The 25,407-nt window shown below is 38.2% G+C and overlaps 1 protein-coding gene and 1 long non-coding RNA gene across 4 annotated transcripts in view; both read left to right on the top strand.

Annotated features, from left to right (window-relative positions):
* The window catches only part of cep192 (centrosomal protein 192), a 56,278-nt gene extending 43,209 nt beyond the window's left edge, over nucleotides 1-13,069 (top strand). For 2 of the 3 annotated variants that reach the window (XM_038306245.1, XM_038306244.1), the window contains 9 exons: nucleotides 2,017-2,122; nucleotides 2,663-2,882; nucleotides 4,484-4,560; nucleotides 5,962-6,057; nucleotides 7,304-7,423; nucleotides 8,582-8,673; nucleotides 8,800-8,926; nucleotides 9,209-9,267; nucleotides 11,803-13,069. In XM_038306245.1, coding sequence (XP_038162173.1) covers nucleotides 2,017-2,122; nucleotides 2,663-2,882; nucleotides 4,484-4,560; nucleotides 5,962-6,057; nucleotides 7,304-7,423; nucleotides 8,582-8,673; nucleotides 8,800-8,926; nucleotides 9,209-9,267; nucleotides 11,803-11,935 — 1,030 coding nt within the window. In that variant the 3' untranslated portion in view covers nucleotides 11,936-13,069. The remainder of the gene's footprint in view (nucleotides 1-2,016; nucleotides 2,123-2,662; nucleotides 2,883-4,483; nucleotides 4,561-5,961; nucleotides 6,058-7,303; nucleotides 7,424-8,581; nucleotides 8,674-8,799; nucleotides 8,927-9,208; nucleotides 9,268-11,802) is intronic. The other variant, XM_038306246.1, reaches the window with a different exon arrangement.
* An 11,026-nt stretch (nucleotides 13,070-24,095) lies between these two features.
* On the top strand, nucleotides 24,096-25,120 carry LOC119797247. The gene is made up of 3 exons (XR_005282567.1): nucleotides 24,096-24,650; nucleotides 24,747-24,867; nucleotides 25,041-25,120. It is a non-coding gene; the product is annotated as an uncharacterized LOC119797247 (long non-coding RNA).
* The last annotated feature ends 287 nt before the right edge of the window (nucleotides 25,121-25,407 follow it).

Raw genomic sequence — 25,407 nt, 5'->3', positions numbered from 1 at the left:
GCTAATATTATGTAAATTTGAATATTTTTTGATGTAACATTGTTTGTTAGACTGGTTTTAATATGTTGCATGATAAACAGCCCCCTTCATTTCCACAGGTACTGCGTTTTACCCCCTCCTGAAGTTTGCATGTTCTTTCTGTAGATGATTGTTCTCTCTGGGTACTCCAGCTCCCTCCTACAGTCCAGAAACTATACTGTTAGGTTAAAAGGCTACTCGGCACTCTTTTTTTTAATTTATTTATTTTTTTATATCATTGGTTTGTGTGTTTGTCCCCTGTTTTGGCATCAGAATGAGGGCTGTTTTTATGGTTTTGTCATCATTGAGGGAGCTTTCTAGTCTAACTTTGTTTTTTTGTGTTTTTTTGCAGTTGGCTTTAGAAATAAGCAGGGACTGGTTGAGTACCAAAAATGTGCTCAAATAAAAGCAGGATGTTTGTAATTAGGAAATTAAAGTGTTGTGTGACTATCTCGCTTTATAATACCGATTCTTAGCAAATTCTTAAGTCAAATTAGTACTAGCCAATTAGAAGCAGGGAAGCGCAGTTGATGGCTTTACCATCCTAGGAAAAAATGGAACATTTGGCTAAAAGATTCTGCTAAATAGTTCCAATCGCAGGGGATTTAGAAGTGGGTTTATGCAATACCCATTAAAAAATAATAAGTGGGTATACACCATATACCTTGAACCACACCACTGCATATGAGCAGGTAGAAGTAACGTTTTTTTTCCCCCAAAGTTTATTTATGCTTTAACATGTGGTACAATATAAGACATACAAAAAAGTTATATAGATAACAATGTACTTTTAACATATAAACATAATTGGGCTGGAACCAACCCCAATATACCCACATATATACTCCCATACAGAATACAAAAAAAATAAAATAAGTAAATGATAAAAAATAAATGAAATAAATAAATAGTAATAATAATAATAAAAAAAAACAAAAAAAACATTTCCTTCGGTGTCAGGGGACACCGCTGTTGATGTGTCAGACAAACAACTCAAATCAAGACAGAAGATAAAAGAGAGGAGAAAAAAAGATATTGATAACAATACCTAACAGCTACATAAATTTCACCTCATCAGTCTGGGATATTAGGTAACTTACCGTAATCTTTCTAAGGACTTTTAATAAGGGGCTCCACAAACCCAGAAATCTTGCAGAGGAGCCTCTTGGGTAGAAGTAACATTAAAGAAAAGGTGTTGAAAAGAAAATACAAATTATAGTGACGCTTAAACCATTTGATTGTGTCTGAATTTTAGGCTAGAAAGCACTTTTTTTCTGTAAAGGTATTCAGAGTACAGTAGGACCTTTGCTGGTCCTTGGCTATTCCCCTACAAGTCCTTTTTAAACATCTAAAATAATCTTTCTGTCATCTAAAGAGAGGCGTCATCTCCTGGTCTGACCCTGTAATTCAGTGAAAGAAAAGCAAGAACAAAGATTTAACTCGAGTAACAGTTTGACTTCATAAGATTCCTAAAGTAAAACGTATGGTGCAGTAGAACTACTCTTTAAAGTACATTTCATCAAAAAGTTAAATGTAACTAGTTACTACTCACCTCTGGGACTACGGTGTGACTTGTTTTTAGGTTGGGGTTATTTTCCAGGTTTGGGGCATCAAAAGGGTTAAAAAGGGTGAGAACCAATAGAAGTCAGTGGGAGTCATTCCAAACCAAACTGGAGTCCAGTCCAGGAAGTACCTGGCCTCTTGGTTAGTGATCACTGGACTGCTAGCCTTCTAAATAACAGGCAGACAAGAAGTGGGTGGATGCTCAGATGGTTTGTTGTTTTTAGAGAAAGATGGCCTCCATTTATGCGATTCACCATATTCACATAGTGCTGAATTAGTTTTTACTGCTATCTCATTAAAAGGACTTTGGTGCAACATGAGGACAATTATAATTATTTAATGCATTTTAAACCTTGATATGCTTTCATACAAGTACATGACCCTCAGAGTGTATTTTGTTCCTGATATCATTTTTTTCTGTTTTTGTAAACCCAGATGCCAGCTGCAGATTTTGATCAGCCCCAACCCCTCGCTAGCCACGAAGTCTGCCCTGCTGCCGTGGAGCGGACAGATTTATGTCCAGTGTGACGGACAACAGAAGGTATGGCCACATGCTAGGTTAGGACTGAGGCAAACTGGACTAATGGATGATTGTTTACTGAATGATGAAAGGATTGTTCGCTAAGGATGGATGATAGATCAATCTCAGCTTTTTTAATATTGGATTCACCTTATTTTCAGTTATGTCCATACTCTTCAGTGAAAGTAACCTGGCAGTAGCCAGATTGATGTGTAGAAAGTACAAAAACAAATGTATTTAAGGTCAGATTGCCATACACTTAAAAAACTCCAAAAAGTAAGTAATTAAATAGTTTTTTGTACATGACTAAAGGGATACAAGCCCGCTGAGGTGTTTTAAAGTGTATTTTTTCATGCCAAACTAAACGGATAAACTAAAAGCATAAACAGATATTGACTGCAGGTATGCTGAGCTTTTAGTGATGGAACAAGTTGCTGTGTCAGGATCCCTGAAGTTATTTGACATTAACCGTTTCTAATAGTCAGTGTTAAAACTCTGTGTCTACATAAATGAGGAGGTAGCTCTTTACATTATGGCTTTTGCTGTTTGTTTTTTTTTCAGCTCATTAAGGTCCAGATTCGCCGGGACTTGGCTCTGGACGTGTCGGCAGTGCCAACTGATACCTCTCTGTCCGCCCTGCCGCCTCAGGCTGCTACTCCTGTGCTGCCTGTAGTGCGACCCGCCACCAAGCCGTCAGTGACCCCACAGGACCTTCCCAGCCTGGTGGAAATTAGCAACAAGACCGTCACCTTTCCAACCACTCCTTTAGGAGAAACATCAGGTGGAGAAGTTTCTATTAGCAACCTTGAATTGTTGAATGTAAAACTATATCGAGAGGCTGGTGTTTTGTTTAACTGTTTACTCATAGAGGTACAAATGATTGATTTTAGCTTTGGGAAAAGGAAATGAAGTTGTACATTTCTGATTGATCCTTCGTCAGTTGATTTGGATCTTCACAAAAAATCTGCTCCGGTTCAGAAGCTCTGTTGCTGTGAAGTAGTGATGGGTTCATGAGGCGTCATGAAGCATTTTGACACATCGGCAAACTGTGTCGATACTGTGTCACTGAATATTGACACCTGCTGGACGTTTAAAAACACTACAGATATTTCTGACAGACTAAACTGACATTGATTTGATGACCTTTAGTATGAAATCAGATTTAAAACCATTGTTTGCTTTAATGTATTATTTCATATTTTCATTGAAATTGAAAATATGTTTGATTTAAGAGTATTTGGCACTAGGATTTATTTATTTAAGATAATAACTACAGGAAGAACAGCAAACTAAGAGCAATTTAGAATTCAGATATGTTTATTGATAACTGAGAGGAACAGGATGACACAACAAGAACATTAAATCAAATAGGAGATCAGAATGGTCCCTCTCAGCTAAAACCTTTCTTTTCCTTGAGGCTGATCAGTTTCCCTGATTAGTTTGATGATAAACCGCAAAAGATCAGAATTGTCAGATTCGTTGTTTAGACAGATGCACTTATAAACATTTTAGTGCATCAGGTAGTTGGAAACAGCTCCTGTATCAGTCATAGGGTTGTCACGATACTAAACTTTTCAACTCGATACCGATACTAAGGAAAATATTCGATACTCGATACCAATTTCGATACCACAAGGGTAAAAACAAAGACAAAATTCTACAGAAATATTTTCATTAATAAATAAAATACAATAAATACAATAAAGGTTGTATGCTGTGCATAATATTAAGCAAGCTTGATAAAAAACTTATAAAATTAAAATTAAGGTTCCTTCCTTGCTTTGCACACATAGCAATGACACGAGCCAAACTGGTTATGAAACAAAAATCATTCTCAGCAGCTGCACCGCTTACAAAAAAAAAAGTGTTCAGAAAGCGCATTGTCTTCTATTCTGCACTTTAGATAAATGACTGTTTAGGTGCCACTGGTGATAGCACTGTATCGATATTTTTAAAAACGAGTATTCTATCCGGATACAACATTTCAGGATCGATACTTTTTTGATTATCGATACTTTTGACAACCATCAGTGTTGCTGGACCCATAACTACTGTGTAGCGTAAGAAAATCTTTTTGTTTTCAGCTTTTAACACAGTCTTGCATTAAATTCACTATTTATGAAAGAAAGAGGATCATTTTCTGGATTATCTGAGGAGTTGCCTCTAGATGCCCCATGCTGCTCGGTCTGCAGAGAAACAATAAAAGAAGTACAGAGGAAATTACACATGCAGCAATAAAAAACCCAAAAAAAACAATGATCACAAAATGATGATGAATGACGGAAACGGCTCCTGTGAGTCACAGCAGTTGGTGTCATTATGTCTGTTCAGAGGTAGATGCCTGTTTCTGCTGCAGACTAAAGGTGTTTATTTATCTTTTAGAGGCTCAGCTGGAGGTCCAGAATGGTGACGTGGAAGTGAGGTGGTATCTGTCCTCATTTGCTCCTCCATATGTTAAGGTATTAAACCCCTTAGTTTTGTACTTTTATCTGTCTTTAATTTAAATATCCTTTTATCTCAAACGGTCATTACTAACTTTGATTATTGATCCGGATTGTGATTGAAACTAACCCCAGAAATATGCTGGTGAATATTCTCAGTCATCCAGGTCATAGTCATTCCAAGAAAGTAAAAAAACAAACCACTGGACTTTGTTTCCAACTTTTGAAGACGTTTTGTTTCCCATCCTGAAAGCTTTTTCATAAGAAAATAAGTGGTTTGAAAGGGGCATGAAGGAAGCCATCTATGTTAAGAAAGAAAAACCAACCTTAAACAGAGGGGGTGCAGCAATTGAGTTAATCCCTTCCCACTATCATTGCAACCCCAGCCCCTTTACAGGGGAACAGAAGACCTCGCCTATTCAGCCAGGCCAACAATTCCCTTTAACGACCCCCCTTTCAGAGACATAGACGGGTATGTGGCGTTACAAGCTAACAAAAGAAGCCAAATGACCCCCATTCTGAAGGGATGGACCCATTCGTCTGTTTCAATTTGCATGTTATCGAAGCAAAAACAGGGCTTTGTTGGGCTACTGTATTAACCCTCGAACTCAACGCTATTTCTGGCATTTTGAATTGAAAAAGCTTCATGGATGGTAAGCAAAACATCTTCAAACTTCGAAACAACTTTTTTTGGAACAACCCCAGAAATAATTTTCTCTTCTCCTCCCTAAACATGCATACTGTAAACCTCTATTATACCCCTTTCCCACTGGGCAAAAAAAAAAATAAATAAAAAAAGCTTTTAATGGCAGTGGGACCAACTCACTGACACCTGTCAACCTGGGTCAAATGACTTGGCAAGTGACCTGCGTTAAAATCCCCTCTGCTCTGATCAGCATGCTGTGAGCACACCAGAGCTGGGCTGACCCACTCAATTACCTGACACCATTGAGCACAACATACAGACGTCAACACACCGTGCCAGACGTGTCTGATCTACCAAGCCAAGACAAAAAAAAACAAAAAGCACTCTGACTACACACTGACATGTTTCTCTCCATTGTTTACTTTCCTGATTTCTGTCGCATTGGTAACATCATCAACTCTAGCCCAGCGTGTTGGTATCACTAGACACACAGCTGTCAGGTAGGGGTTGGACTCAGCTTTTTTTGCCTAGGTGAAGGGAGTCAAATGCCGATTGTTAGCAGGTCGACCCATGTTTGAAAAACACGTTAGCATGCTATTTATAGTGGTAAAGAGGCTTAAGTCTACAGTTATCAACTGGCTGATTGTCCTCGTTTGGAAACCAGAATGTGTGTTTGTGCCCCAGAGTTATCAATTTTATCTCCCCACTGGGAGTTATCCTTTATCAATTATGGCTAATATTTACTGGAGGTTCATTTTCTTATTGCTCTTAAGGGAGTCGATGACAGTGAGGAGGTCTACCGGGCCACATACACGGCTTTCAGATGTTCCAGGGTGTCGGGGACCCTAGGGGCCCGTGAGAAGATGCATGTAAGTACTTCCTCCCAACCAGACAGCGTTATTTTGAACATTTCAGTTGTTGTTGTTTTTTATTAGCAGTTTGAGAATGAAGAATAAAAAAAAATAAATTTATCTGCTATTAGAATCCTAGGAATAGAAATGGACAAATTCAGTTTTTTTTAATGTTTGATCCGATTACTTTGACATCAGTCTAACTGATCGAGGTTTCTTCTTTTGATATTTTTGGGTCAATTCTTAAACCTTATTATTCCTCCACTTGCATTTAACATATTTGGAGGATTTTCACCATTTTCTTTAAAGCACCCAGCTTTAAAAAAAAATGCAAATGCACAACCCATTACCCGTTCCCGAGAGGGAACGCCTATTAAACGTGTGCCAGAGTGTGCACGAGCCCATTTCTCCTTATTCACGCTGTGATTAAAAGTGGCCAAATCTCCTCTCTAACCCCCAAATCCCAAAATCACTATATAGAGCGGGGACTATATAGTGGACTTTATAGCGAAATCAGTTAACTTACCATTCGGACAGATGATCACTGCTTTTTGCTCCCCGTTGGTCATGTAACTCCTCCTCTACTGCATGGTGCCTGCTCTATTGTTATTAGTCGTCGCTGTCGGGTAGTGGCAGCCTATGGCGACTGCGGGCCGCTATGACAGCAAATCCTATAATGCTTTGTGAGGAGAACTCTCCGCGCAAAGTTCTGCGATATATCTGCCTCTTCTGAGGCTGTTCTTTTCTTCTCATACACTTCGTATACACTTTTTCTCTTATGACCATCAGCCATTTTCAAAGTGTGGTGGGAAAGATGAGCTTCAATGACCGTCTGAAACTGTAGCTCACAACAGATATACACAGGATGTAGGATGGCCTTACGTAAATATTTTACCAGAATGGTTGACAGTTAGGAGGACCACATTTTTAGATGATCCACCAGGAAATAAAAGATCCTCCTTTTATACCTTAAATGAATGATGCAGTGATGACAGATTTTACGCAAGTCTCAGTTTAAACAAAAATAAACCTTTATTAAAAAGAGACATTAATGATGGATAGCAGATGGAGGGAGCGGACATGCATGCACTGCATGCGTCTTTTGGTTACAAAGAAAAAAATAATTGATTGCTTTAGTGTTTAAAACCTGATAAATCAAACAATTGAATATCAAAAGCTCATTGCTAACACCTAAAACACAACAGTGTGTCGAGTCCCTTAGAGATTTCCTTTCACAAGAAAACTTCCTGTTTGTGTTGTTCAGGTACCCGTTACATTCCTCCCCCGAGACAGAGGGACCTACGTTCAGTTCTGGGACATGGAGTGCCACCCGGTGTCGGAGCCTCAGCAAAAATCCACCATCCGCTTTCAGCTCTCTGGATCTGTAAGGACTCATCCATTGATTTGCGCAAAACAATTTACAGTGAGGATTTAAGATGATTGATCTGAAGATGATTATAGACTCAATGCTGCTGCTTATTCTCTATAACGGAGGTCTTCAACAGGGGGTCCACGACCCCTAGGGGGTCCTTGGAGGTACTACATGGCAGTCACGAATGTTTTGGTTGATTAAACTTTATTTTTATATTCCCCACTGCAAATTTTCCCACTAGTTGAAATGTCTTTAAATTCTGTAAAAGTAAAAAAAACTCCACTGGTCTTGGTTTCCAAGATTTAAAGACGTTTCGCCACCTCTCCAGGAAGCTTTCTCAATTCAAATGTCAAATAAAGACATTTGAATGATGGTGCCAGGCCAACAATTCCCTCTAACAACCTCATTTCAGAGACATAGACAGGTACGGGGTATTGCAGGCTTACAAAGAACCCAAACGATCCCCATTCCTCAAGCGCGGACCTGTTAGTCTGGTTCAATTTGCATGTTTTCTAAGCCAAAACGAGGCTTAATTTTGGTCCAGTCTATAAAGCCTCCAACTCAACACTATTTCTGACATTTGAATTGAAAAGGCTTCCTGAATGGGAAACTTTGGAAACAAAGTCCAGTAGATTTGGTTTTTTTTTACCTTTTTTGGAAATAAACTTGATTCTGAGTGAAATAAGTGTATGTAACATTTATTCATATTCTAACATGATTCAAATATCATATATTGTTTTAAATTGTAAAATGCACAAAAATCCAATTAAGCCCATATTTTCTTCAGGCGTTTCTTCAGTTAAAGTCTCAATTATGTTACCCTAAACTTTAAACTTAATTTGAGGATTAGATAAAGTCTTTTTTTTTTTCCAAATACAAAGTCTGGGTTTTTTTCTGGTTTTCTTTTATTTATTTGTGATTTTGGTTTCTAAATATTTTTTCTTTGTTTGGTATGAAAGAGTAGCCTTGAATCCAGCCTTGAATTGTTTGTCTGTTTTGATGTGAAATGGATGATTTCTAGAGCAACAATATTAATGAAGCAGTATATATAACAGTAAGGATGCTTTATTTCCTTATTTTGTGCAATGCTAAATGAGAAGGAACATAGCTTTTTGTTTTAAACTAAATATTTAAACAGCTAAACTTGTGTCATGCCCTTGTGTTATGAAGGGAGTGAAATCTGGAGCAATGGAAGGACCACAGGAAGGAAACTGTTCTCTGGTGAGAACAGAAACCACAGCGAGGAGAGCAAAGACGTCTGGGTGAGTTCAGCTGCCTGGAAGCACAGCCAGAAAAATCCTCATTACACATAACTAAATGACTTTTGGGTTCGATGTTTAGAAGAAGGGGTCAAAGAAACGTCATTAACATTTAGGATTTCGTTTCAGCCTGGAGGAAGGAGTGCATAGGGGTGTTTATTCCCCCCAGGATCTGTACACCTTCCCAGACACGCGTGTGGGGGAGTCCAGTACGCTGAAGGTCAACATCCGGAACAGCTCCTCCGACACGCATGAGGTAAGCTGCAGATTCAGCCTACAGCAGCAAAAGCTGACTTATGAGAAGCAGTGATACTTTTATCTAAGATGAGTCTAGATTATAAAACTCCTTGAATCAGACTGTCAAACAAATATCAAGCTATTTACATTGCCTCCCACTGTTTTTCTTTATAGCCAATTGACTGAGAACCAGCATGACTAACTTAGTGTTTATATTGATGCATATTGATTGATGAGTAACAACCGTTTATCCGTCTGCTCTGCATGGATTTGACGTGCTGCTTTTCTAATTGACTTGCAGCTGAGGTTTGTAAAACCTAAAGAGCCCTTCCACATGAAGTATTTCGAGTATTCCCTAAGGTGAGTCTCCATTCTGCGTTTGATTTTTAACGGGTTTTGCTCCGGTGTTAAAAGGGTCTCAGTCAGCTGTTAATATCTTTTTGTTTTCTGTTCACTTCTGCTTTTCTGAATGCTACTAATTCAAATATATGGACAACGATGGTTAGCTGCAATAAGTGTTTTTATAAAACTTTGTACCATCGTTTTCTGATTGTGAATGCTCCCCATGGATGTTCTCTGAAGTGTTTGGAGCACAAAGGTAAAGTTTCTGAGTGTGGGACTGAAACTGCCGCCTTCAAATGTACCCAGCATAAAGGGATTGGCCAATTACAGAAAAGGATTAGGGCCTGTGGAAAATATATATATATTTAATGGATGAAAAAGTCAGAATTCTGACTTTAACCTCAGACTTATTAACCTGGCAGTAGTACCGATATGTGTTCATATGTGTAGAACTGAGTTGAGTTCTACTTTATCATTCTGGGATTGCTGCCGTTCAGTCTCTGTGAAAATGAGGGATGTTTAGTACAATGCTTGGAACTGATTGGGTGACGTGCCAGCTAGTACCTGCCTTCCATAATACGCAGCTTGAGTGTTTTCACAACTAGCGGATCGAGCTGATGAATCAAACTTTTACCAGATCCTGTCAAAGCACAGTCATCTTTCCCATCTACAATTGCATAAAGTGCTTCTCTTTGCTCCTTTTTTAAATCAGAAATTGTCGCTGTTTTGGTCAAGGCCCAACTGACTGTCGTCATTCCTTCATGTCCCTTCCCAAAAATCACTGCTGGCCACTGATGTCATTGATCCAACTCACTTGTTATGAGACTGACTTATTAGCGGGAGTCTTTCAAGAGGAATTTGTTGTGAGACTGAAAAATCAGATCTCATGACACTCCAGCTTGCAGTGCAAGATTACAGAAATCTGACTTTTTTTCCACAGAAATCTGACTTTTTTTTCACAGAAATCTGACTTTTTTCACAGATATTTGACTTTTTTCACATATCTGACTTTTTTCACATATCTGACTTTTTTCACAGAAATCTGAGATTAATCTCAGAATTCAGACTTTTCTGTGTCATGGAATTCTAAGAATTCTGAGATCAAAGTCAGAATTTTGACTTTTTCCTCATATTAAACTCAAAAGAATAAAAAATCAGGTTTATAAATCAACCTCTTTTTTCTACTCGCCCTAATCCTCTTCCGTAGCTAATAGGGGAGTTATTAGGTGATATGAGGCACTGTGGGCTGCGGATGGGAAACCACCTTGTTCATGTCTACTAAAGCATGCTCATACAAACCCAACCTGAACACATCACGCATCCCTGTTGTGACCTTTGGTGTGCGGTGGCCTTGTCTGCATCTAGTGATTCTTATCAGGATTTCTGCAGGTCCAGAAATGTCTGTTTTCATTCTTGTTTTTCATGTTTTTACATGGAAAACTGTTAGTCGAGCCAATAAGTTCCTTTCTAAATAATCATGGTGGTTCTGTTATGGGTGATCAACCTAACAGGATTTTGAAACATCCTGCAGAAATAAGATGGTTAAAGTCACGCAGTGCTTCACAAAACTATGCATATGGACCAAAACTTTCAGCCTGTCTCATCACAGCTGCACTCAGATTTCCAACTAGACTAACATCTAAAAATGACAAATATAATGTAGTTATATTCATCTGTATTGATGCTCTACAATAAATTTAACAAATGCAATGAAACTTTTATTGATATACCAATAGATTTTTAACGTTTCAAGTTTTTTTCCTTCTTGCCCTCTAATGTAGAACTAAAGCATAAAATCTAGAGATGGACTGATCCGGTTTTTCCAAGGCAAATACAGATTATTCTGTCATCAGCTTTACTATGGTGCTCCCAAACTTTTCCTGCTGCCCTTCCTTTCGATTACAAGAATGTTTTTTTTCTGCCCTCACATCCCTCAACCAACTTTTGAAACAGCTGAATAAAGAAAAGTCAACTACTGTCATTTACAGATTGCATTGAAATGAGCTACAATATCCTTTAAATCACTAAACTACCTCCAAAAATATGTCACCATTTTAACTTTGGCTTTTTATGTCACTGCAACCACCTTCTTTGGGAACCACTGGTGCTGTGGATTCTTTTTCTTCTATTTACATGAAGAAAATAACACAAAGAACAGTTTTAAATATAAACAAATGAATAAATCTAAGGGATAGCAAACCGAGGGAGCAGCAATGCTGGCGATTCACCTGTTTTCAAGGCGCTGCTGAATGCACTGATGAATCGATAGAGCATGCACAAAGTAGCCAGTGGCCATACAGGGAAAATCCTCTGCTGCTCTATCTATAAAAAGTATTCTTATTTTTTTCATTCTTTGGTAGATGCAAAGTTAAAGGTGGAGAAAAGCTTTTGTGATGCACCGTTGATCCATTCATTTACATCGGTTCATTCATCGCATGTCTATCATCTCTGAAGTTCCGTTTTCAGTTCCAAACATCTAGTGCCAACACGTCTCATTGTGTTTTTCCATTAGTGTCAAAACCTCGTCTAAAAACTGTCATTCTTTTCCATTAGATCCCAGCATTATGTCAGACTACCTGTCCAATTCAAGCCCACTACAGCCGGGAAACATGACGGCCTGCTGCTCATCCAGTCAGAGTCAAGTGGGAGTCTGGTGGTCCAGCTGAGTGGTGAAGCATTGCCTTGAAGACTCGCTGCTGTTGGACGGGACACATGAGACCAAAACCAAGCCTGGATTTTACTCATTTTTGTAAAACTGAATGTAGACCTTAAAGGAATGAGTGAAGATGTCCTCATAGCTCTGCTATCCTCAGCCTGAAGCAGAATGATGGAACGTATCCAGCTTCTCAATCTGTAGCCCAGGGGGGCTCTGAGGAGGGCTGGGTTCTGTTCCCTCTCCCCCTCAGCTATGGCTGCTTCCTCAGCCTCTGTCAGACAGCAGCAGTACCAGCTGAGATCCAGTTGGCATTACTAACACTTTTTCACGTCTGGCAAGACGGCAGCAAAAATCCAGTCTTAGAGAAGCTGCTTTGTGTCGATTTGTTGTGAAAAGCAGACATGGAAACGATTTTAAATGAAGTATGCTGAAATTAAAGTGTAAGAGATTTAGTATTTATGTGGATTTTTATTTTACATGTCTGCTTTATTTTGGTGTACACTTAATATTTTTATTTTTTTTTTTTAGATATTTTGTACTAATGTTGTTTCTATGGAAATGTCTCCTTTCCACTAAAAAGCCCACCTGAGCCGTAACCTTTGTCTGGCCCAATATGCAGTCCTCCCTGCGACCCTAACCTGTTCAGATGCATCTAATTTTGGTGAAGGCAGCACCCACAGGATGGTTAATGCTAAATCAGTTCAATGAGGAGGGAGGTCTGCTTCAGCATCTTGCCTAGTCTCCATGTAATGGTTGCCATGGCAAAATGGGATCAATGGCTCTTCAAGGCAAAGAAGATTTCATCCATTTTTGGCTCAAAGACAAGTTGCCTAAAAAGCTTGAGAGGAAATTTGAGCTCCTTCTTTGAGCTCTGGGGCTGGATTGTTGGGGGGGGGGCAGGTTCCCAAACTACATCAAGCCAACGTTGTTAACTTGTTAGACAGTAAACACTTTGGCAGCAGAACACTAATGTTGGACATCATTCACCTGCATTGCTAGTTTTTTTGTTTTGTTTTGTTTTTTTTTTTTTGTTTTTTTTTATGGAGTCATATTAGTGTCAAAAGTTTCTAAGCAGCATTCTCAAATCTAAGAGTGTCTATTTGCACTATTTTATGTAATGTAATTTATGTGTACACATTTTTAATAAAGTTTTGTGTTGGTGGCTTTTTGACTTTTGTGATTACATGATAGCACTATATAGCAAATGTGCTCCATAGTGCTGTCGGCCATTTTCCCTCATTGTTTTAGGTAAAATATATTTGTTTTTTTTTTCCAAGTTGATATTAGGAACTGAAATATCGATATTATATCAGGGAGCCGAAAATCACGATACATCGACAAAACAAATTTTTTCCCACACCCTCAATATTTATTGAGAAGATTTATGCTACCTTCAGACTGCAGGCCTTAGAGGCAGCAGAAGCAACTAGTTTACATGCAAAGTCAATGGTTGACGTTCATCAAGGCACAGCAAAAGGTCATGCAGCGCCCTGAAGAGGTGACTGGGCCAGAGGCTGCCGTTGAAGGGGATTTTCAGTGACAGTGCAAACTACTTTTTACCCTCTTATAACAGCTAATATAGCAAAGCTCTGCCATTGAACACATCTGGACACACTTTAATGGATGTGCTTCAGGAGCATCAAAGCTGCTCTTGATGCACGTCTGACCGTAATGTGAACAAGCATTAAAAATGAGCATTAGACTCAACTTTATTTATCCCTTGGGATAAATACTCCTTCAGGGAAATTCTAGTTCCAGTAACTTATACAAAGGGCAGAGTTAAAGCAAGATGTCATTAGAGATGGAAATACAACAGACAATATAAAAAGGGTGTATATATTACAAATGAGCATAAAAAAGTAGTAATATCCTGGAATATGTTTCCTTTAGAAAAGGAAAATATCTACACAGTAGAGCACTAAAGGAAGACTACACAGTGATTAACTTGGATTATTTCACTTGTACTGCAGAGATGTACTGACCTTATAAGTATAAAACAAAAATTACAGACTATGCAGTAGTTGGCATGTGTGAGAAGAATAGTGCACATGAGTGACAATAGGTAATGTTCTGCCCAAGATGTCCATAGAAGGGGGGCTGAACCTTGGCCCTTCTCCTTCCACCAAGTGAGGAGTTGTACAGCTTTAGGAACAAAGGATTTCAGCTATTGAGGAGCAATCTCTCACTCAGGCTCCTCTGGGTGATGAAGACAGTGTGCAGAGTGTGGCTGGCATTGTCCATAATGTCCAGCAGTTTGTGAAGGTCCCCTGTCTCTGCCACCGTCCCCAGAGAGTCTGGCTTCTTGCCAATCACAGAGCCGGCTCACCTGACCAGTTAGTCCAGTCTGGAGGTGTCCTTGGATGTGTTGCTCCTCCAGCACACCATGGTGTAAAAAAGGACACTGGCAACCACAGACTGGTAGAACGTCTCCAACAGCTTATTGCAGATGTTGAATGACCTCAGTCTTTTCAGGAAGTACTTCCTGCTCTGTATCTTCCTGTGTAGCTGGTTGGTGTGTGTTGACCAGTCCAGTTTATTGTCCAGCTTAGCCCCAAGGTATTTGTATGAATCCACAGCCCCCATCCAGTAGTACTGGCTTAATCTTTGGTCCATTCCTCCCAAAGTCTATGACCAGCTCCTTCGTCTTGGAGATGTTGAGCTCCACGTGGTTGGTGCAGCACCAGGTGGCAAAGACCCCCACCAGACTCCTGTGCTCCTCTCTTGTCCCTGATGGACATTGGCTGTGTCATCTGCGTACCTCTGTATGCGACACAGCTCAGAGCCGTAACAGAAGTCATGAGGTGTACAGGGTGAAGAGGACAGGGGGCAGGACTGTGCCCTGGGGGGCTCCAGTGCTGCTGACTACAGGGTCAGAGATGGAGTCTTTCAGCCTGACATACTGTGGCCTGTCTGTGAGGTAGATCCACGCCACCAGGCAGAGCTCCTCTCCCATGATATCAGTAATGCGTTCATTATTCCCAACGCTTCACTTTTCTCATGGCATCTTTAAGCCTTAATCCAAATAGATTGGATGCGTACAGTCACAGCATATAATCTGCACCAGGGGCGATTCTAGGATCAGAGGTTTAGGGGTGCTGAGCTGTCTGGCCAGACAAGATTCATTTCACTGTTTTCTACACAAATTGTTGAAACTTGTTCAGTGCCTTTTGCCAATGACTGACTCCATCATTCACTGATGCATCATATCTGAGATGTTTGCCAAAAACCTAACAAGCAAAGTAAAAATCAGCATTTCTTAGAAGAAAATTCCAAGCAAATAAAGTTTTTAAATCAACTTCAAATTTCATGGAAACCTTTGAATCAGTTTTTATGAAATTAGTTTTCTCTTTTGTTTGCCAAAATTACTTCCATGATATGTGTAAAAAAATTCAACTGAATAAAAAGTTTTTCTTTGCCAGTTTAACTGCTGCTATTCTGTCTGTTTTCTTACCTGGGTTTTTCCTGACCCTTCGCTTTGCTCACACCTTGCTCCTCTGCTCCACTGCCTACACCTTGAAAATTGATTGTAAAGTCAAGCATATCAGAAACACCTGAATGCAAAGTTTTGCTCAAAGCGTTGGTCAACATTTTAGTAAAGAAGCTCCCATAGGCTTGTTTACATGTTTTTTTGTTTGTTTGTTATTATTTCTAATGAACCAGAACATAATTGAAGGGGTTGAATAACCAAGTACTGTATAGTTTTTTAAAAGTCTTTTTAGTCATTTTTTACCATGGTTCAATTTTATTTCAGTTGTCTTGTCCTTACTCTGCTACTTCAGATGCAACTCTTTGGCACATCACTGCAAATACTTTTTTGTGTTAATATGCTTTCTAAAAAACTTAGACCTAGATGAGGGTTAGATAAGCAATAAATGCACCACACACCTTTTGAAAATGATCTGCCACTTTGCATCGGTCTAAAATCCTCTCAGTTATGTGGAACTTTGTTGTTTTAACAGAAGAAGTTTAGGAGGTGTAAATACTTTTGGGATGTATGTTCTGCAGTTGTTTGAACATGTATCATCTGTACGGTCCTGTGCAGATCGAGCATCCCTGCAGGCGCTCAGCTGTGTGGAGAAAATGCTGGAGCTGATCCTGGACCTGCTCTCCAGGGTTTGCGGGGCCCAGGCTGGAGCAGCAGCGAGGGGAGGGCTACATCGTTTCGGCCGCCTGCTGGGCAGACTGACGTGGCTACGCACCCTCCATCACATCTACCTCCTCCTGACAGGGCAGCAGCCAGCACACTGATGGAGAGGAGATTCTTCTCTTCCCCACGCAAAGGCCTCTTTGAGACGAGAAAGAGTTGAACTGGCAGCCTTTTTTTCCTCTGTGTTCATTTAGCTTTGGTGGTTTCAGATTGTTAGGGTGAAGCAATCAATCTGATTTTTTCATACTTATCAACTGTTACTGTACCATGAACACCACCCAGACTGTTTATTTTGTTGAACAATTGAAAAATAAAGTCTCCTGTACTATAATAAAAAGATATTCATTAAATGAATGTATCATTTATCAAAACAAACGAGAATCTTTAAATAGAAAATTAAGTTTAATCATATCTCTGAAGTGTCCCCTTTTCCCCTTTTTGTAAAGCATGGATCTATCAGGATGGAGTCTTTTTACTGTGATGTCAGTCTAGTCTCATTTAAATCTTACACATTTAGAATAAAATTACCGCCTGAGCATCAAAGTCCAACAATCTACACATAATGGATCCATTCAAAGGGGCCTCAAATTAATGGAATTAGATGAATAAATTAAAAAAATAGGTTGGTCTAATCTGCTGTTGGAAAATAGATCCAGAACATGAAACTTTTTTTTCTGATAAAGAAATATATTTATTGGATCAAAACAATTCCTAATTTGGTAGTAAAGGTTTAGGTTGGTCTAATCTGCTGTTGGAGCCACTTTCAGCATTTATTATGCTGAGGTGAGTGAATATTCTTTAGTGCAGACAGACAGAGTATCACTTGTGTCAGTTCTCTAGCAGTGGCATATATGCACGTATCATATAAAGTTTGATGATCAAACTGAGGAATAATGTGCTCTATTAAAACTAAATAAATACAAGCAGCCTGTCTTAGCTAGCCATGAAACAGTGTTTGCAGACAGATTGATAGACTGTTGCATTCAAACCACCTAATCTGAGACCGTGACCAATGCCTCCTATTTAATGGCTCAATAAAATGTAAAAATATTCAAAATTTCTTCCAAAATTGAAAGATCAATAATACCATAAAAAGAAAACATATTGATCACTGAGCTGTAATCAATGCAGCTTTCTCGATTAAAGACTCATTACTAAAATATTCTATTTTTCATGAAATATTAAATCAAATCAGTCGTGAAATGTAAACTTTGAAATAGCTTCTCTAAAACATATCATTAAAGTCAGCTGCAGATAACTTTACAAAACTAAATCTATATGACAGACTTTCTTGTAGCAGGAATAATAAAACTGAGAGATAATAAAATATGTGTTTTTTGCACACGGGTATAAAGCATGAATATGTAATAAAACAATTAAATTTATTCAAATGTTAATTGTTTCATCAAATTGATTTAAGCAGCTAAAGTCACATTGGAACAACATTTGGAATGAACAGCGAGTGACAGCATTAGCAGTTCTACAAAACTAGCATTGAGTTACGAAAACGAATATATTTCTAAAGCTTCTTAAGCATTAAAGCTTTATTCAATAGTGAAAGTTTAAGGAGATTCAGGAAACTCCTGTTTTCTTTTTGGTTTGTTTTTAAATAAGAAATAATAATCAAAAGAGCTGTCTTTATTTTTTGTGTCATTTTTATGCTGAAGTTCTTTCCAGGTGGGGTTGAATCTGTAGCAGGTGGTTCTACGCATCAATACATCAGGTGGATTCTGAAAGTTATAAGGTTCTTTAAAATTACTCTGAAAATTATACAGAAAAGTACTGATATTAGAACATTTTATTTTAATTTTCCAATACAAATACTTTTTGAATACCTGCTTGAATATTCATTTTTTCCATATAAAACTAGGTTTTTATTAAAACAACAAAAAGAAAAAATGAGGATAATAAAAAGTGGAAGGTAAAATCACGGCATTAGATAAGACTAAGACTTAGACAAACTTTATCGTCATGTTGTATACACAGAATGTATACAAAACAAAATTTTGTTTATACATTAATTATATATTTTCTTTCATAGATTCATCCGGAAAACAACATTTTCATATTTTATTTGATTTAATTTGGGGATACATTCTTTTATACCTTTCAAAAAATGATAATGGACCATCCTCCTGGTGCCATATAGGCTATAACAGTCAAGTGGAGCGCCCTGCGCATCAAATATTGAAAGGGATACCCGGTGTGTCATTATGTGACGCAGAGGGAGACTGACCGAGCGTCCAAATGTGACGAGTTGGGATGGAGAATGTGTTGGAATATTTTCTAAATTGAATACTTCTATACTTCAACTTGAGTAGATGTTTAAGCGAGTAACTTTAATTGTAGTTGATTAAGTTTTTAATAGTATCAAGTACTACTATTGAGTACTTCATCCACCACAGTGGAGATTATTTTACTCCAAAGATCTAAGTGGGTGTGTACATGGATGCAAATCAGAATGGAGGTCAGAAAAAAGATCCTTTGGATTGAAATTTCTTTCCAAATTCAGATTCAGATTTATTGCACAATATTTCAAACTATGAAATAGAAAAGCTTAGAAAGCGGCCAGTGATCTGTAGAACTCACTCCTTTGCCTCATTAAATGCACACTTTGACTGAACTCACCTTAAGGTGAGGATAAAAATATATTACTGCAGAAAAAAACGCGTGCGTAATTGATCTCACGCACGCGTGCGTGCGCACGCTCACCCGCTGCCATGGAAACGGAGCTCCAGCCATCTCTAACCGCTCATTTCTAACCTGAAACTTGAAGATAGAAGTTGCTGCTTTCTTTGCTAACCTGTTAAAGATGGGCGTCCCACTGCAGAACCACTGGTTACTGGAACGTCAGAGAGGTTTGTGTCACTCTTTTACTATGTTTATATATATATATATAAAAAAAATGTAATGTGAAAAATGATTAATTTGATGTTTTTTCTTGGAAGTTGTGACAGCTAGCTTAGCATCTAGCATCTTTGACATCTCAGAGATTAAAAGTGTTTTGTCTTTCTGTCAGGAATGTTAACAGTGATTTAATGATTTTTTAAAAATATATTTGTGTTTAAGAAAAACACCTTTGTTGAATTTGAGGTGAAATATTTGTAAACTAGATACGCTAGGTCTATGATTTTTAAAAAATGCCCTGAAAATAAGTTTGCTCTATATGAAAATGTTGGTGAAATAACATTAAATAAATATAAAAAGACATTTGAAGGACATTTAACATAATACATTATCAAGCCAAATTGTTAATTTCTTTCTATTTGATAGAAAAATATAATTTTGAGTATTTTGGAAGTTTACTGAATTTCTCCTGATAAACAACTGGAAAAGAAAGAGATAAAGATTTTCAAGTTGTTTAGTTTAGTTAATGTGTTTAGGAAATGTTAGGTTTATAACCATTTTTTTTTGTAAAAAAAAAAAAGGTATCTTGCTATAAATTGATTTTTTTTCCGGATGGAAATGGGAGGAATGATAACAGAGATGTAATGATGTAAAACAAAAAAACCTTTTGGTTTTAGAGAATAATCTTTGATGAATTTAATGTGGAAATGGTTGAAAAAATACTAAAACATTTTTTAGGATAAAACGTTTTTTTTTTTGTTATATATTTGAACTTGAAAAGGAAGTTCTTTTTTTAAAACATGCAGTGGTAAACATATTGGTCTCCATGGATACCTTAGTAGAATGCATTAAACAGGGTTTTAAGGTAGCATATATTTTTGACTTTAATGGAAGGTCAAAGGTGTTAAAAATGAGCGATTTTAAAAGTTTCTGGTTTCAGAGGATCGTTTTTGGTGAGTTTGGTATCAAATCCTTGGAAAACAAGGAGGCTTCTGGCCCCTTCTGTCAGGGAAGGACTCGAAGAACAAATATGGTCTCCTTAATACAACAATAAACAACTTTAGCTTTTAAAATTATTTTGAAAGGCAACATATTTCTTTTGATATTAATAAAATGTTTTAGTTTTTGTTTCCTAAAAAACTTTAATGTTTGCATTTGACCAAAAATCTGATCCTTTCCATTTTTGGGCAGTAAAATGTTTAGAACTTGGCTGAGTTTATTATACGTGCTGTCATTGTGACGAAAGCATAAAGAATAAATGTTTGATTCAATATATTATTTAAGCATATTTCTGCAGCCCTTGTTTTGATCTTCAGGTGAATGTAAATAATTTAAACTTATTTGTCACCAGAAATAATACTTTGTTTATAGATGACTTTATCATTTTCTAGATCTTCAAAACATTTAACGCTGGATGCTTTCTTCTAAACAATTAAAAGTTCTGTAAGATCCCCTTTCTTAGATTTGCAGAAAAAAGAAAAAGAATCTGAATAGTTTGGCATAAAGTTTGCTAATGTCCATTTCTGCTCTGGGCTTCCTATGTGTGTTAATGAAGGTTTTTATTTCTACTCAAGGATGCACTGAGGAAGGGGTCTGATAAGCTGAGGTTCTGATTCTGATCATTTTAGATCTGAAATTTAAAGCCTGGTGTTTTTAAACCTTTATTTCTGTTAATTAGGATAATTATATGCTTATAGTAAATACACTTCTAAGGTTTATGATTATATTACTATATCACCCGATGAAACTTTTTTTTTCTGATAAAGAAATATATTTATTGGATCAAAACAATTCCTAATTTGGTAGTATGGGTTTAATGCAAAGAATGTTTACTGACAGCTTAAAGTGTCCTTCAATCTGAACTAATCTAGATGCATAGTCTAGGTCAGGAGTTAACATTTACATTTAAAACAAACTTTCAATTTAATGGCAATCTTGTGATTTAAAAGATATCCTCAATGTGATGTCATCTGCCTACACCTTGAAAATTGATTGTAAAATCAAGCATATCAGAAACACCTGAATGCAAAGTTTTGCTCAAAGCGTTGGTCAACATTTTAGTAAAGAAGCTCCCATAGGCTTGTTTACTTGTTTTTTTTTTGTTTGTTTGTTATTATTTCTAATGAACCAGAACATAATTGAAGGGGTTGAATAACCAAGTACTGTATAGTTTTTTAAAAGTCTTTTTAGTCATTTTTTTACCATGGTTCAGTTTTATTTCAGTTGTCTTGTCCTTACTCTGCTACTTCAGATGCAACACTTTGGCACATCACTGCAAATACTTTTTTGTGTTAATATGCTTTCTAAAAAACTTAGACCTAGATGAGGGTTAGATAAGCAATAAATGCACCACACACCTTTTGAAAATGATCTGCCACTTTGCATCGGTCTAAAATCCTTTCAGTTATGTGGAACTTTGTTGTTTTAACAGAAGAAGTTTAGGAGGTGTAAATACTTTTGGGATGTATGTTCTGCAGTTGTTTGAACATGTATCATCTGTACGGTCCTTTGCAGATCGAGCATCCCTGCAGGCGCTCAGCTGTGTGGAGAAAATGCTGGAGCTGATCCTGGACCTGCTCTCCAGGGTTTGCGGGGCCCAGGCTGGAGCAGCAGCGAGGGGAGGGCTACATCGTTTCGGCCGCCTTCTGGGCAGACTGACGTGGCCACGCACCCTCCATCACATCTACCTCCTCCTGACAGGGCAGCAGCCAGCACACTGATGGAGAGGAGATTCTTCTCTTCCCCACGCAAAGGCCTCTTTGAGACGAGAAAGAGTTGAACTGGCAGCCTTTTTTTCCTCTGTGTTCATTTAGCTTTGGTGGTTTCAGATTGTTAGGGTGAAGCAATCAATCTGATTTTTTCATATTTATCAACTGCTATTGTACCATGAACACCACCCAGACTGTTTATTTTGTTGAGCAATTTGAAAATAAAGTCTCCTTTACTTTAATAAAAAGATATTTATTAAATGAATGTATCATTTATCAAAACAAACGAGAATCTTTAAATAGAAAATTAAGTTTAATCATATCTCTGAAGTGTCCCCTTTTCCCCTTTTTGTAAAGCATGGATCTATCAGGATGGAGTCTTTTTACTGTGATGTCAGTCTAGTCTCATTTAAATCTTACACATTTAGAATAAAATTACCGCCTGAGCATCAAAGTCCAACAATCTACACATAATGGATCCATTCAAAGGGGCCTCAAATTAATGGAATTAGATGAATTAATTAAAAAAATAGGTTGGTCTAATCTGCTGTTGGAAAATAGATCCAGAACATGAAACTTTTTTTTATCTGATAAAGAAATATATTTATTGGATCAAAGCACTTCCTAATTTGGTAGTATGGGTTTAATGCAAAGAATGTTTACTGACAGCTTAAAGTGTCCTTCAATCTGAACTAATCTAGATGCATAGTCTAGGTCAGTAGTTACCAAAGGGGGGTGGGTGCCCCCTAGGGGGAGCTCAGTCTCATTGCAGGAAGCGTGGTAGAAATAAACTAAATAAATTCACCATTTATTAATTGATAATATTTTGATAATAAATTCTAAGCCCTACTAAACAATAAAATAAACATTTACATTTAAAACAAACTTACAATTTAATGGCAGTCTTGTGATTTAAAAGATATCCTCAATGTTATGGTGAAGTAAGTAAAATCCTCCTCAGGCTGATACTGAGACAGGAGCACACAATCATATACGCACATATATACATATTTTTAAATATTTGTGTATGAATTTTTGCATTATTGTGTCTTTTACAATAATGTCCATTTTTATTCTAACTCTAACCGAACCACTAACATTCTTAATATGTTTTTTTATTGGGTTATTTTAGCTCACAGATCGATGTTCTTATTGATTAAATCTACTTTAACCTGACAAACTCACACAGGCACATCCAGCAACCTAAAATAAAGCATTTAGTTTTAATTGAATGTTCCTTAATTAACGTTCCTGGTCTAATGATTTCTTTCCCTCATGGTTCCAGTTGCCCTTCCTGACCCGGAGCTCCTGTTCTGGATCCAGGAACTGGGTAATTTTAATCTAAATTTTAATAACATCATGAGAGGACTGAGGAGGAGGATAAGGAGGTTGAGAGAACAGTTACACATTGAGGAGGTGGAGGAAGATTCTTCTTCTGATGATGAGGAGGAAGTAGATGCTGAAGCAGTAGTGGTGGAGGAGAATGAGGAGGTGGAGATACAGGATTTTGTGGAGGTAGAGGTTGAGGCTGAGGCTGATGCTGAGGTAGAGGAAGAGGCTGAGGATGAGGATGATAGGTCTTTTTCTAGTGAGTTTTTTTCCTGTGAGTCTCTTGAGGTGTCTAGTGAGTTGTCCGGATATGACACCACAAGCTCTGAGGAAGAAGACAATAAAGACGATGGCCACCTTCCACCTCACCTTCGGTTCACCCAGAGGATTCCCCCCGACTTCAGACTCCCATGGAACCACGAGGAGCCGGAGGAGTCCCCGGACTGCCAAGAAGACCGTGCCTCCAGGAAAAGGAGAAGAGACGAAGATGAGGAAGAGGAGCCCCCTGGGAAGAGGCCTTGTGGTGAGAGGCATTTTTGAGAAGAGGGATTTCATCAAGAACCTTCCTTTAACTCCTTCAACTGCTTCTCGCAATGAAGCGAAGCTGAGGATTAAGATGAAGAACCAAACCCTTCATCATCTTCCTTTGGATCATCTTGTTGTAGCTGGATCTATTTTATCGCTGATTTGGTGACTTTTGGAGGTGGGAAGGCTGAAGAACTGGAAACAGTCACACCTAGATATATTTTATAGATTGTTTTTATATCTGGCAGGTCTAGGGATGCCTTAGGTAGCATCTTGCACTGTGGCTTTTCTTTACCCCGCTGCTAGATCTAGTTTTTTAGATGCTAAGGAGTCTGGCAAGTCTAGGGATGCCTTAGGTAGCGTCTTGCACCCTGGCTTTTCTTTACCCCGCTGCTAGATTTTGATGTAAGTTTTAGATTTTAAGAATTTCCGTTAGCACAGACATCTGAGGAGATGATAACAACTAATAAAAGGTGTGGAACATGAAAGCTGGTTAAGGCAGAAATAGTCTAACATGCTCTACATCTAATGTGAACATTCTGCTAGATAACAGAAGGCAACCCAAACAGTTTTGACAAGAAGAAACACAGAATGGAGGCAAATATATAGATAAAAAACACAAAAAGACAGAAATTAAATCCTGGTTAAAAGATCAACCACAAGGAGGCAAACCAATTCAACGAAACAGCTGGACATCACTGCTGAGGACAATGGAGGAGGTCAAACTTAAACCCTAAAGGAGAAAAACAGGAAAGAATGGAACAGAGACACAGCTTGTGGTGACCATCAGTTGAACTGGTCTCTGGGATGTTGGTGAGAAGGTAGAGAGATGACGCTTGGTGGGACTAATTGATTTAGACCAGTTAGAGGCAGAGGACAGGACTGATGTGAGGATTTGAGTTAGGAGAAGCACCGACTGTTAGAAACGGCTTTCCGATGTGACTTGGTCTAGTTCTAGATGTTCCTCTGGTTAGTTAGTTTTCAGGCCTAGTTGGAGGGAAAAGAACCCTCTGCAGAAATATTCTCCATATCATCTAGGCCTGTCCTGACCGCAGTGGATCTCTTCTGTGTTTTTTGAATCCCATGTTGGACCGAGCCTCTCCAAGCTTTGGGCCATCAGAAGATGCTGATGAGATCTGCAGCGACCAAACCAGAGGAGGATCGTCTGGGCTGCTGACCTTCACAAAGGGTGAGAGCATGTTCAGTAAGGAGCAACAATAATCCATCTTTTAAATATATAGTTAACATTTCAGGTGGCCTCACTTAGTTTTTCATGTATGTTCAGACACTGTGGACGTCCAAAAGCAAAACTCCTGTGAGGAACCAGGACATCCAGGATGGTGAGGAGCTTCCCAGTCCCCACCTGAGGACGGCACAGAGAAAGACTGGAACAGAAAACACACGGAGTAAGCCTTCATTAACACGACAAACCGACAACTCAAGCTTCCCAGGCCTGATTAAAAGCTAACAGTCATTGAAACACAGGAAATGCAAGATTATGATGAAAACAACATCCTGCCCCAGATTTCAACTTGGTATCGAGGAAATTCTGTTGATTAATTTGTCTTATTTTTTACAGGGAAAGCAGGTTGAACATGGAAGCAGTGTTCTAGCAGTCGGATCACATTGGAACAGAGTCCATCCACACATGTTTGGAGGTATGTTGGTTGTTGTTTGACTAGAGAAGCATCACATGCAGACAGGTTAAGACTCAGAGGATGCTTTGTTTTCATTTATGAAGGAGCTGAAGAAGAGGATGGAGCACACAGTCCACTAAGGAGGAGAAACATGGCTCCTCTATTTGTCTCTCCAACATTCTAGAGTCTGAAAAACATTAACGACCTCGCAGCTAAACCATCAGTCTGCTACACCCAGGAGAAGAAGGTAACAAACCTTTATTGCTTCCAGATGTTCATCAATATTGGTGAAGATACTAAAAATAGATC

Source organism: Cyprinodon tularosa, unplaced genomic scaffold (assembly GCF_016077235.1).
Source record: "Cyprinodon tularosa strain WSP-4 unplaced genomic scaffold, ASM1607723v1 ctg577, whole genome shotgun sequence".
Classification (NCBI taxonomy): Eukaryota; Metazoa; Chordata; class Actinopteri; order Cyprinodontiformes; family Cyprinodontidae; genus Cyprinodon; species Cyprinodon tularosa.
The sequence above is the reverse complement of the archived record's forward strand: the minus strand, read 5'-3'. Positions and strand labels throughout refer to the sequence as shown.